Below are 14,410 nucleotides of genomic sequence, written 5' to 3'. Positions count from 1 at the left end.
TAGTTCATTCTTCATAAAAGAAAGATTACATAGCGACATGCATGTGTGCAAACCAAACCATGGTAACGTTGATACACTAGTGTTCCAACACAGCCACGATTAGGCGAATTCTTCTAGCAAGAGCCTCTTGCCACCGATAAGTACAGTTCCACAAGTGACGAAAGGTTACCTTATGTCAAACACTTCAAAACTGCTCCTTCAACGATGCTGGTGAACAAGCAGGGGTGCAGAGCATGTCGTACAGGCTTCGATATCACGGGACTGTCCTTCACTGTTAACCAGTGTCACCATCATATCAGGTGAAATTATGGTGAATCGCTGCTTGTACTTTGTCCTTTTATTGAATTTCATAATGCGTTTCAAGTGTGAAAAAATTAATTTTTCTTCACCACCTGTTGGCCTAATGCACTGTGACAGGCATCACTATGTGCACTAAAAAAGCTGCATTCTTTTTTATCAATATTACAGGCAATTTCGCACGAAGGGCTAAGCGTTGATGGCGATAGCCAGATTTAGTGTTAAGTGAACCACCTTCAAACTATAAAAGAGTATGACACGTTAGCGTGACTTTGCACGAAAGGGAAACTCTTGCTTAGCAGAAGGAACAGCACTCCTGCAGCAATGAAACTTCTCACAAGGCCGGTGTGATCAACAGTGCCATTAGTGGTGGTAAAGGCGTTAGCTTATGTTAATGGTACATGAGATAAGATCGACGGGAAACTATCGGTGCTGTGAAAATGCACCAAGCGTATCAACACACGTTAATGTATGTGAAAAATTCTTAGCAGGACATGACTTTAATGCATAAGTGTCAAGATATTTTTTACTTACGCTCATTTACACAAGCACTGAAAGAGAGATAGAGAGAGACAGAGAGAGAGAGAGAGAGAGAGAGAGAGAGAGAGAGAGAGAGGACATTATGACAACAACAAAAAATTGCCTGGAGTGTTTCTATACTTGCTACCACAATAATGAAAAATTCTTACTCGCCATAGTAAGTCATACTTTGTTTCTATCAGACAATGCACTTGTTCATGAAGTGCATTGTCTGACGGCTCTTGTGTCAAATATGCTCCTGTGCAATTATGACAAACATGTTATCAGCGACTGCAACTAATGCCTAATGCTTTCAATGGTTCAAGTCACCTTGTATGTCAATAATATAACAATTGTAAGGGTTTTATGTCCAAAAACCACAATACGATTATGAGGGTCGCTGTAGTGGAGGGCTCCAGAAATTCTGACCATCTGGTGTTCTTTAATGTGCACCTAAATCCAAGTACACGGGCTTCAAGCATTTCGCCTCCATCGAAATGTGGCCGCCACAGGGATTCAATCCCATGACCTTTGGGTCAGCAATCGAGCACCATAACCACTAGACCACCGTGGCGGGTACCTTATATGTCAGGTATTATAAATGAGCCAAAGAAAATGAAAACAGAAAATAATGCAAAGGTATACACCAAAATTTGGTGTGATATGCATCGTGACTTGTACACGAACGCACAAGCGCTTGCGTATTGAGATTTGAATGGAAACAAGAGAACCCCACAATGTAAATATATTTGTCAAGAGCCCCCTATTACTGTCTCCATCTCTTTCAGGCTTGTGCTGTTTTGGTGTGGTGAACTAAATTTATTGATTGAGGAGTCTGCCATTTGATCAACACACCATAACTGGTGGCGATATTCTTTGAGCAATCAACTGAGGGTCATGAACAAATTAAATTTTGTGCGGCTCGGCTCCAAACATGGTGCGATATGCATACATACGCACACATTACTGACGGTGTGCTAAGCTTGCAATAGTATTCGCATATAGTGCTACAAAGCTGTTGACCATATATTTTGACATAAGAAGCGCTACGTCATGCAAAAATGTGCAAAAGTGATCGTATGCCTGAAAGTCATTGCTTCCAAGTGTACTGCCCCAGCATAAAACACCACGTGATAGTTGGTCATACCTCACAACCCTTTATCCTGGTGTCACGAGAGTACAGCCTGAGTTCCCAGCATGCCGCAGTGTTGGTGTTGATGGCCTGGCTAAGCTTCTCTAATGTGGCATAATGCTCCAACTGAAACTGGTACGCGAGCGTGATGTGCAGGGCCTTCAGGTAGGGCTCCACTTGGATGCCTATGCATAAAAGTGACAAAAACGCAATGGTAATGAAGTACGGGCAGGTTACTATCAGAATCACAGTTGCACTAAGTTTGTATATGTCTAGGTAAGCTCTTATTAGTAGTTCAGTAAAACGGGTACATATGATTATGATCTGCTAAAGGCTCATCAATGGTTCAAATTAGAGACTTATACCTGCGTCAAGCAGGCAGGTTAAGTGCACTTATAGAAAGTACGCTATGGAACCCTGAGTGATACTTCAGGGTACACTGCGCTAAATCGGAAGACAGAGTGCATTTGCGGCAAAGAATAAATGGTGACAGACTGCGATTGCATTTTTCGGAGATGTAGACGACAAAGAAAAGGCATTCAGAAATATGATTGTTCTACACTGAATTATAAATAAAACAAAAGTGAAGATATTTTTTTTCTCCCCGAAAAATGCAGATGTCTTATACAAGCGTTGCAAGTCAATACCGTCCGAGACGCAGCAACGTGTGTTCAATGAACGCACTCTGACCAGAGCATACTCTTCTGTAAGTGACACCCTGCTTGCGTCATTTAGGTTCGGTGAAGCGCACTTTTAATCGAAGTGTACTCCTTGCAAGTACACTTAACCTGCCCGCTTGACATGTGTGTAATAGTATGTTTGCCAACTGGAGCATATATTTTATACATCTTTCATAAGAAAACAAAATCACAGGAATGTCACAAAAGGTATGACACAGGGAAAACATGTACAGAGAGGGTTCTTTGCAAAAGCTGAAATGTTCCTCTCTGAAATGAAAAGTTCCTCTCTGCGGTTATATTTACTGCACACAAATAGCTAAGCATGAATTCACACCACTGATAAAAACAAGGTGAGGTGCATGCAAAATATATTATGACACACTTTAAAAAATTCCGCAAGAGAAGTACACTATATTCACATCATGCATAAGCAGGTAAGTGCACAAACAAAAGAAAGGAAAGGAGAGTAAGAAAGCAGTGCACATTTAGGACTGATCGGGGGCAGACTAATGCATGCAATTGTTTTGTTTTTGTTAATGGCTGATAAATGTGAAATTAGCAGTCAAAAGCTTTATGACATGAAAAAAAAAATATGAAAGCCAGTGCCACTCATTACCATATCTAAACAACGTGCATATATTCACCTGCAAACATGTTCTAGATTTTGAAATGTGCCCTTTCTACACTCCTCAATGAGGAGCAGAGTACTACGCTATTGAAGGTATGGGGTTTACAGGGCCATTTATGATACCAAATCGAATGAGAGTCAAACAATGCCAGAGTCAAATAGAACAATTCTTGAACATCAAATGACTGTTTTCACCATCAATATAAAATAGCTGATGTGTTAGTACATAATCATATCATTAGTAACCTTCTGTCTTTACAAGCACATCATCAAACATTCTTCATTCAGAGTACAAATAGAGCATTAGGAAAAAATAAGCAATTCATTTGCGTGCTCAGGGCTTCTCAGAAAGTGCTAGTGATAGTGGCTTAGCCTAACAAAATGAGAAATTGGGCTAGTTATACTAAGCATGATGGTCAGAAAGACAACGAAATACGATACAAAGAAAAGGAAGACACACAAGTGTTTTTTTAGTGCTTTGAAGACGTTTCTCGCACTATAGGTGTCCTGTTTTGTTGTGCTTGTTATCGCACTGCTCACTGGTTTAGCCGAGAATGTCTGGACCCCCCCCCCCCCCTTCCGCCCCGACTGATGTGAAGCGTGCTTCATTGTGTAACTTCTTATAGTTGACAATTTAATGAATTACAAACATACCAGTAAATCATTCACATTTATGGATAGTGACTATTAGAATCAGCGACTCAACTGAGATGGACAACGCTATTCATTATTTGTATGTTTTGAATGTACGCGTTCCCCTAGTTGAAGGGTATCCCACTGACACTAGTGAAACCGCAGCGTTTACTCTCTCCACGACAACACTACATGGCAAGTCTTCCCACAGTGTGGTGCCAAACAAGGGGAGGGGGGCCAAGGCCCGCGCCCACCCGAAATTTTCATGGAGGGGGGTTTTGTGCCGAAAATCAATAATGAAACTAAGTGTTTCTCCAGAATAGTCAAGACCTTCAGCAAGTCGGCCCTCCCACCGAAAAAAATTCCGGGCTACGGGCCTGGTGCGAATTCAACTAGTCTTTCCTGACCTTGTCTTCACCAATGCTGACATCTCGATTGAGTGTACTAAGCTTCTCACTGCCAGTACACATCAGTCTTGGATGCCGAGTACACTCAAACCTCGATATAACGAACACGTATATAATGAATTATCGGTTATAGCGAAGTAAATGGGGAATAGTCTTGTCATAGCTACAGTGTTACAAATAAACGTTTATAACGAATTTTCGGATATAACAAAATTATTTTCATGGCAGATGTGACTGTTATAATGAGGTCTGAGTGTACTCCAACAGCCCTGCTTCAGTAAGTTGACATTCGGGTGAGTTGCTACAACGTAAAATGAAGGTAATGCAAAAAAGCAAGGACATAGAAGAAGAGACCCCACAAACATCGCACCGATGCCCAACTTCTGCTTTTGCCTTATGTACACGCATGCACTTATCACTGGATAAGTAGTTATAATGTCAGTGGCCCTAGTGAGGCTCTGCGTGCACCGATGCACCCATAGCTGATAACAGGCTATCGTGCGTTGGGGGTACTGAAGATGCATTTACAAACTGCAGCATCTGCACTTATCTCGATTCGTTACCTTGCACTGATTGCTTTCTTTTCTCCCTTGAGCACGATCAATGTGCCTCCAAGTTACACTCGCTTAACAAGAATTTCAAGATGGATAACCTCGCAGATAAATCCTTTGATAGTTTAGCTTGCATCACGCATGTTGCGAATGGCCCAGACAGCATTGTAATGTAGGTCAGCAAATGCAGCAGCGGAGACCACCAAGCCGGCAGTTTGTATGTCGCAGCTAGAAAAATTTCTCCAATTTTTTTTTTCTCGGACCCTTTCTGAGTGGCAGCAATCGATGCCACTTTCATAGCAATGACTCTAGACAAAGAAGCACAATTGCTATCCCAGTAAATGCCGTGAAATTCGAACAACCGATTTTTCGCTGCGATAATATGTTGTTCATAGCGAGGTTGCTAACAAACCAAGTTGCACAAGAGCAAGAAGATTATCAGCGAAGCCGATTAACTTCTTTTTTTCTGATAGTAGGTGACCATGGTCTCAACATAACAATAGCTTCTCTACCATGACACTCCAGCGTAACACTTAAAAAGAAAAGTAATTACAACATCGCAGTATGATCTATAATGGCATATAGTGTTTCACATGTGAGATATTAAGCTAAATGTACAGTTCTTTAGCAGCAATGACGTCAGATGCGAAAAAAAGAAAAAAAAAGAGAGAGAGAGAATGTGTTTTTTTCTTGGCGACAAAGCAAGGGCCAAAGAGACAAAGAAAGCCGTTTTCCTTTTTTGTGGCTAAGCTTATCAGAAAACCTCCAGCAAGAAGCATCTGTACTTGACATTAAAGCAATGTTTTGATCGAGAAAACTACAAGGATCCTGCTAAATATACACAATTCAGGTTTAAAGGCACACTGAGGGAAGCACTAAGTTTAGACCGACAGAACACACATTTTGTTAATTTCATGCCAGCAGGATGGTTGCTGGAACCGAAAGTGCATGCCAAACTTTCGTCATTGTTTTTATTTGGCATTGAAACTCCAGCACCGCTGCATCAATCAGTCTGATGCGACAGATTTCAATTTCTTTCTTTTTGTATTTGGGACATAGCGGCTAAGCAAAATTATTAGAAACTTACAAACATCAGTGATAGGCTTCATCACAATACATGTCGCTACACCTTACCAATGAAAAGTTAGCTAGAACAAACTAAATATTCTCAATATCCATGATTTTATGGAGAGCTAGTGTAGAAAATTGAGGGTGGCAGTGCCATCTGTGTTTTGTTCTTGCATGTTTTCTCGTTTGGCTAGTCTTTCCTTTTTTGGTATCTTAGAAAAGTAATTTACTAATGGAGCTCAAGAGAGCCTTCACTTAAGTGTTTCCTTAATGAAGAACATATTTAAAGTATGCTGTTAGTGCATGTGTCATCTTTGCTGCTGAATGTCCTTAGTTATGTCATTAATTAGCCATTAATTATCGATCGTCCATATGGATGATTGACGGCTAGTCACTGGGGCATTCCACTGAAGAAATGTCACTGATCTTTAATCCCATTTGCAGGTAGAATAAAAGCAGGTTGATTCGACAATACAGAATAGCAGCGACTGACATCTTCTCACTCATAAAGGTTTTGACTGCATTATTTGTTTATGGCAACTATTGTGCATTTATCATAGCAATTCTGAAGTCATGCACAGAGACAAAATAACATGAAACAGAAAGAGAACAAAAGAAAATAGAAAGAAAAGAGGCTGGGCTCGCTATTACATGCTCATGCTTTGTAGTAGGGTGGCTGACCATCACGGTGCTCGCCATGTTCCAAAAATTTCACTGAAAGTGTCTGCTGCTATCACGCAAGAACTAAGCGGCAGCCACACTGAACGCACTACTAAAGATCTCCGGTAAGGTGTTATGCTGCACCGCATGCTTCATCGTCCTCCTGTTTTCCTGACCGAGATGCACGAAATATCGTTTGCAGCTAATGCACGCATACCCAGGTGTGCATTTCCTTCACGGTAACAGTGTCACGATCACACAGCTAGAAATCAATGAACCTACATCAGGTAACTACACACTGAGGGTATCTTGAAATAAGTTCAATGTGGCTGTCGCTTCAAGATTGTCATTATCATTAAACAGGGAACAGATGGTACGATTTCTGATGCAGCTAGTCATGCCAGAAACAGTGACCACCAAGCCTCTGAACAGGATTCTTGGGCAATACTCTCAAATAATCATTTCCTTAAGGTTTCGCACTACACAACACCTTATGCATTGGCTCTATGGCCAATAGCATTGCTTGCATGGTAATCCCGTGAAGATGATCATTCTAAAATACCAGCCCTGTAACCTGCTGGCAACCATTGCTGCTGCTATGGGCACCATTCCTTGCACAATCCCAATCATGTTCTTAATGCACTGTGCGAGGAACGCTCGTGGATGCCAACTTGTTAGGTGCCGAGTTACGTGAAACCCGCAGAAAGTGATCGTTCGGAAGTTGCACCCCAATGTCATGTTTCGTGTCAGACAGTGCATCGTACCAGGTGTACCCTACTTTACAGTGCTGCGACCACAATCATCATCACTATCATTGGAATATGTGCAAGTGAACATGCAGTTGAGCTAGCGTGTGCCTTTGCAGAGGGAGCGATTGCCAGAGAGTGGTCTGTGCTGAGCTTACGCCTGTTTCGCGAAGCAGTCTTGCTAAGGGAAGAATAAGAAGACGAGCACCATGGGAAGCAAGTGCCCAACACCTCCAGTGCCCCGATATCGGATACAACTACAAAGACAGAACACGATGCACAACCTGCGGTTAGTCGTGTTATGGCTCACACAGCCCACAAAGTAAAAGTATGCAGTGTGAACACTCATCACCATGCATAGCAGAGTAGTAAATCTTGCTACTACAACACAACATATGCTGTGATTAAATATGCAAAGATACGCTACAATTCATAGCTGACTTCCATTAATTTGAAGTTGCCTAAAGGGCCCCTCAGTAAGGCCGGGCATTTCAAAAAAGCGTGGCATGTAGATCGCTCGGTGGCAACTGCGTCCGCAAGGTATGAAACAGCTGATGTGAAAATGGTAGAAATTTCAAAAAAACACAGTGTCCAATTCCTTTTGGGGGAGGTGCGCTTTGAGAAAGAGTGAAAGTCACATACATGCGTGCCCCCCATTAAAAGGACACTAAAGGCAAATAGCAATTTATGTCAGAGTGAAAGCTCAATGTATGACAACTTCTAAAACGGCAATATTATCAACAGCAGTGCCCTAGTTACCCGAGACATTAAGCTAAATGTATCACATGATTAGCGCCATGAGTGGGACATTTTTGAAGTGATCCCGATGACGTATGAGAGTCTGCCTACAATAAATCACTAGTAATCAAACTAGCATCAATAAAAAAAGAACCTTCCGTGCATCAAAAGACGTAATAAAAGGCTGTTTGTTCGTTTCCGTTTCATTCATGGAAAAAAAAAAAAAAAAACGCCAGGCCTGCACTGAAACCACAGCACAGTCACAGTGAAAGCTGGAAGAGCGGCGTTTTTAGAGCCCGTTGTAAGCTCTCTTGGGGCTACAATACAAGTACGCTAGAAAGGTACCCACTACGCCATAAATCACAATTTTTGTGAAGTTGGGAAGCACCTACTAAGCCATTATTCGTCATTCTGCGCGGAAGCGAGGCACCAGCTACACGTCTGTAAGGCATTATGTGTACTTTGTTGACGCGACGACTGATGACGGTGAAGAATTATGGCTCAGCCCTTAGTAATGAGTTGGAAGCTTTAAACGGCCCACCAGTTATGACGCCCGGTCGCTATTTCCCTCTCCTGTCATGCTGTATAATATACGTTGACGTGGGAGAGAGACGGGGGGGGGGGGGGAGGCGAAGAACTTTACTGAGACCCCGAGGAAATGGATCATGCGCTTATGGGCTTCCTTGGCAACAAATATACCGTGCACTTGCGAGGAACCCACTACGCTATAAATCATTGTAATTTTTGAGAAGTAGGGCAGCAGGCACTGTGCCATTTTTCGTCATTCTACGGAGAGCCGTGGTACTTGCTAAACGCATGTAAGGCATTATGCGCACTTTGTTGATGCTGTGCCTGATGACGATGAAGAATTATGGCAGAGCCCTTTGTAATGGGTTGGAAGCATTCAACAACATACTCGTTGCACAATTCGCATTGCGTGACGCCTGGTTACAGAATTCGCGTTGTGCGACTCTTGGTGCTTATTTTACTCTTCCACCACGCTATATTGCATATGCTAATGCGGTTCCTTCCCGACATGAAGCCTGTATAGGACCTTTTTGCAAAGCAGTTTCAAGCACCGGCATGGCTCAGAGGTCAAATACTGGGCTGCCACGCAGAGGGCCCAGGTTCGAACCTCGTTCCATCCTGGAATTTTTTTCTTATTTCGCTTTTTTTTCTTATTTCGAGCGATACTGGTTACGGACACAGGCGGCGGACAACTATGGTGCCAAAAACGGCCGGTGAAATGATCTCATAACAGCTTTCGCTGTAAAAGAACATCTGTGGCGCTGCCATGGGGAACGGTGCGCGTGGTTCAAAAGTTCCGTTTTCGCCGAACTGCGCTTCGCCTGGCGCCCTGCTTCGCTCACGCGGTCGCGTCTCAGTGGTAGTTTCGGGATCGCATACTGCCGCATATGTTTTGCGCGCTCGTGAAAGTCGCTCTGACAGAAAGTTCGACAAAATGCCGCATGCAACGACGCCGGCACTAGGAGCCCTCAGCAGCATACCGCGTTCATCGGGGCTCAAGTCGCTGAATTGGAGCCCAGCGTCGCGAGCCAATGTCTCGTTGTCGAGTTCTCCATCCACATTCATTGTGGCGACTGCGGCAAGCTTCGATGGCTTCGATGGCCGTTGTTGCTGCTGTGGGTCCGGCTACTTTCGCTCTGCTGCTACTAGTGTCGGCGGCCGGGCAGTAAAGGCGGGCAACTTTGGGCACGTTAGCAGTGACGTATGAAAGTCTGATTTCAGGCGGGTGATTTGAAGTGCGCTAACGTGATGCGGAGCACTAAAACGCGATTTTATTTCAAAATAAGCACTTCCTTGGCATAAAAGTAGCACTACGATGTTTCTGGACTGCTATTTCAACAATCAACGTCGACTTAATATTTGCCTTTAGTGTCCCTTTAAGAGGCACATCTTGGAATGTTACTGATGAATGCACAGTAAGCAATGCCTGCCCTCGATGTTCTTTGCATACTTACGAACACTAGCCGCAGCAAAAGAGGAGAAGTGAATTTTCCGATAATGGAAATCGCCTACTGGTGCCATGAAAACAGGGCAGTTTTAATTAAACTGTGCAACCAAAATTTGCAGTGGGGTGTAATGAGGGGCCCTTTTATGAGGAAGTGAATGATATTGAAATTATGTACAAACCATCAGGGTAAATTATGAAAGTCTGACTGCACATGCACAGGCTTCTGCTGCTCTCACGAAACAATTTATTAACAAAAGGCATTCAAAACGCAGATATCATTGATTCAAGGCACAAAATGATATCCAGTAAAAGCTCGTTAATTTGAACTCGGTTAATTCAAACTTACAGTTATTTCGAACTGACGCTCTGGTATCCTCACAGCCCTGTGTATTTCTATGGGGGGGAACTCCCGATAATTTGAACGTGTCGGTATCCACAACGGTTCATTCGAAGTGGAAGCCCCCTGGCTTTCATCGCTCCTCGCAGAAGTTGACCCAGAGTGATCACAATGTGTTGCAAAACCAAACCAAACCAAATTAGCTAGAGATGCAAAAACAACAAAACAGCAGCATTCTTCTCTGCAGATGAGAATTTGGACACTGCGCTGGAGCTCTTGGGCAAGCTGCAAACGATGCCCATGGAGTCGCGACAGAAGAAGTGCAAGCAAATGCAAATTACTGATCATTTTTAATTTTGATTGTGTTAACTCTGCCATGTAAATGAACATGTTTTGGAGCATAATTAATGCCATATGTTTCGACTAAGGCTCACTTCTCACATGAATGCATGTCGCTGTTTTTTTCTGGCATATCCCTCACTAATCAGTAAATTCTGCTTGATGTTAGAGCTCCATGAACTTGATTTACAAAATCACCTGCCACAAATGTGTAGTACTGCCTAATTCACGAGCATGAGTCCAGAGGTGGTGGCTTCTTTGGGTTCTGCCCACGCAGTGTAGTGCGATGTCCGTACATTCTAGTGCCCGCCCGCTAATTAGAACTCAGCTTAATTCAAACAATTTTACAGCCCCCTTTGAGTTTGAATCAATGAGCTTTTACTGTAGCGTACAGTGATTTGGAAAGCAATGTTTTTAGCCTTGCTGTCACAATGAACAAGTTAGAACAAGCACTAAACAAGCTGAACTGATAGCTATCCGAAGGTTAGAAATTGCTAAAAAAATATTAGCATCTAGCATACATGCAAATATCCAGGAAGAATATGTAAATGTCCTGACGCCCTACCCTCCCTCCCCCACCCACTGCTGAAGTATGTGTACGGAATGCCATGTAGCATACGGAACGTGACAAACTCAAAGTCCTTCTTTCCAGCTGTAACTATGTCGTTCAAATGCTCACTGAGATGCAAAATAAATTTATTATATGACTGATAGTACATGCATACACGTAATCAGTCATAACCATATCAATGTTGTAACAACAGACTTAACTTGACAGAATAAGCGGGTGCTCATGTGCATTGATTCACATTCTTTCCTATCGATGATGAACAATGTTCATGGTACAACCTTCAAGTGCACACTTAATGGCACTTGCTCATCTCATTTCTACTCTGATCAGCTCACACCCTCCATCATTTACTAACACCCTATCACATGCTTATGAAACGACTGTGAAGTGAATATCAATGTACTCGTGAGTTGTGCTGACCTATGCCAAAGAGACGTAGTTATGGAAATACTTTTTATAATAGTAACATAAAAGTATTTGCTTGAGAATTACACGACGCAAGGAAAAAGAACACAGTAGGTATACCACACTGATGACGCATCTAACGAAACAGCCACAAACTAGAGAAAGAAGAAAATAGGCAATACTCACTAAATTCGGAGACCTCTCTCATAAAATAAACAGCAAGCTTTTTTAACGCATCGTTGTGTTCTTCGGCTACAAAGAGCCCGAGAAACGTTTGCGAGGTGTAATGTTCGAGCTTAATAGACTCTGGAAGTTCTGGTTTCAGCTTCTCCACAACATGCTGCAGTGCTCGACTGAGATGCCCAATAGCATCATCGGGGGCCTGAAAAGAAACAGTTAATGACTAAGACAACTTTGTTTCACTACTGCGAACATTAAAAAAAAATTATGTACGCCTTTAATAATTTCTTGATCCTCTATGTCAGAATGTTTTTGCCTGCCGTGCACCACATTTTACTTTTGCCCAAACTGCACAACTCAGTAGAATTAAAAATTTTTTTTCTATGTCAGCTCAGTGACCCTTACAGACAATCTCGCAAACCTGCTGTTCCAGCTCTTAGCAAAAAAAAATCACAACAGCCCCAAACACGACGAAGGTACGTGAAATGCTTAGTTATGAAGTAAAACTGTCGCAGCGAACAGCTTGGTGCAGAGACATGTGGGAAGCTCCATTTTAATTGCGAGACAGTCAAGGGCCCTTTCTCAGAAAGGCCACTTCACTACTAATGCCCATGTCACATGGGCGTTTCGAAGGCTTTCCCACCGATAGTCTATTGACTGCATGGTCAAGCACCATTCAGTCAATACACGGAATGTTTTGAAGGCCTTCGAGTCAACAGAGCACCCCACAACTCTATCAAAACTTCAATAGCCACTGAGCAACGGAAGCTGAAACAGAGTGAATGTGCCCTCTCGTTTACAGTGTGCTCGTACTCATGATTAGAAAAAAAAATAACCAGTATGTTTTCAAAGCAGTATATATGAGAGTTGTGAATTATTTAATAAATATTTTTGCCACTTGAAATGTGCAAACTGCACACATACTCTCAACAACAGCAACGTGCTTGTCTTCATCATGCTGCCTTGCCGTGTATCGCTCGCCACAGTTTTGCGGCTCAATTTAAAAACTAGATACACATTCATAACTAAGAATAAACATTTTACTGAAATGTTTGCACAAAAGCAAGAGTGGTAACAGTGCTTTTAAGTGAATTTATATTATTTAACTTTAGGTGACATGAATAGGAAAATAAAGATCCGCAGCGGCACACAGCTTTTGGGTGAAATGCCTCAGCCACTCAACAACCATTCAAAACTGCTGTGTAGCAGAGCAACAACTCCATCGAGACGATGGAGTTGTGGTGTTTTGACGGCCATCAACTGGATGGTCTTTCAAAAGTGCCCATGTGACACAGGTATAAATGATTCTCTATGTGCAAACACTATTAAAATAGGAACGATACAATCAAGTGACCTGTTGAAAGTCAACTGCTACAATATTTCACTTGGGCTAAATTCGTTTCAAGCAAGCGGTATATACTACTGAATTAATTTTGGCAAAGCTGAAGGGATTTCTCACAACACCCCATTTCCTGCAACACAGGTTCCTTGGCACTATCCCGTTAAAATACTGCCCAGCCTGAGGGCATATTAAATTTGGTATAAAATAATTTGGTATAATAGCTTTTCTAAAAAAAGCAGACTTGGTTTCACATCCCATCAAGAAAATGCGTCTGATGCAGTAGCTGGTTCATGTGGGAACAGAACATGCCAACGTTTGAGCACTCGCCCTGGCTTGCCAAGTAGTCTGTTACATTGGGAAACACAAAGAGTAGAGGCACAGCAGATGACTGAGCAAGCCACAGAAAGCGCGAAAGCATCAATGTTATATACCAGTGTGACCACTTTCCGAAACGTGACATAATGACACATGCATCAGGGAACACCATGGTACATTGAAGCACTTATACACAGCTCACAATTTTTAAACCAGATCAGGCAAGTGTTCACAGCATGGCATGTCAGCGCTTTGTGATCCGAAGAAGCAGTGACAGACAATAGTGTGCTAAAGCGCAAAAATCACTCTCCAGTATGAGCATAGTCTGCTAAGCTGTTTGCATTTGGTAATACACAAGCTCTACCAGAGTTATTTGCACACCCCTCCATGCAAAAATTTGGTGTGGGAGTGGGTACAAACGTTTCACCGGCAATGCGCTTTCTGCTTTCATTTGTATTACCTGAACCCGAGCATGTGCCAAGGCATTAATATAAAAGAAAGGAAATTCATGAGCATGAAGGCCGGTTTGTCACGTAAAAAGAAAAAGTAGCAATGGCTGCATGGCGTAGCTGTTTGTGGTGGCGTGCCGTGGTACCTTGTGAACAACAAAGAGTATGTACAGCCATCACCTTTATGAAAGGGAACGCACATGTGGCAGATAGCCTTGAAGCCCACATGCGGAATGGCGTGAAGGGACCTGGAATTATTATTTTTTTATTGTTCTAGTAATTTATGCTTTTAGTTAAAAACACCAATGCCAAAGAAGAATGGCACGACCAATAGCGGTGTGTCATCCCATGCAGTGGGATTTTAGATGCGGAGTATCTTAAGGCCGAGCTCAATCCGGTGGTGTGCGGCGTGACCACCCTTACTGCGCATGCGCATAC

General features: G+C 42.6%; 1 protein-coding gene across 2 annotated transcripts in view; it reads right to left on the bottom strand.

Annotated features, from left to right (window-relative positions):
* LOC119394021 (protein UBASH3A homolog) overlaps positions 1–14,410 on the bottom strand; it is a 57,707-nt gene that overhangs the window by 32,137 nt on the left and 11,160 nt on the right. Inside the window, exons 4-6 of one of the 2 annotated variants that reach the window (XM_037661229.2) lie at positions 11,873–12,068; positions 7,480–7,578; positions 1,964–2,133 (exon numbers count right to left, since the gene is read on the bottom strand). In XM_037661229.2, coding sequence (XP_037517157.1) covers positions 1,964–2,133; positions 7,480–7,578; positions 11,873–12,068 — 465 coding nt within the window. The remainder of the gene's footprint in view (positions 1–1,963; positions 2,134–7,479; positions 7,579–11,872; positions 12,069–14,410) is intronic. The other variant, XM_037661230.2, reaches the window with a different exon arrangement.

Source organism: Rhipicephalus sanguineus, chromosome 5 (genome assembly GCF_013339695.2).
Source record: "Rhipicephalus sanguineus isolate Rsan-2018 chromosome 5, BIME_Rsan_1.4, whole genome shotgun sequence".
Lineage (NCBI taxonomy): Eukaryota > Metazoa > Arthropoda > Arachnida > Ixodida > Ixodidae > Rhipicephalus > Rhipicephalus sanguineus.
The sequence above is the reverse complement of the archived record's forward strand: the minus strand, read 5'-3'. Positions and strand labels throughout refer to the sequence as shown.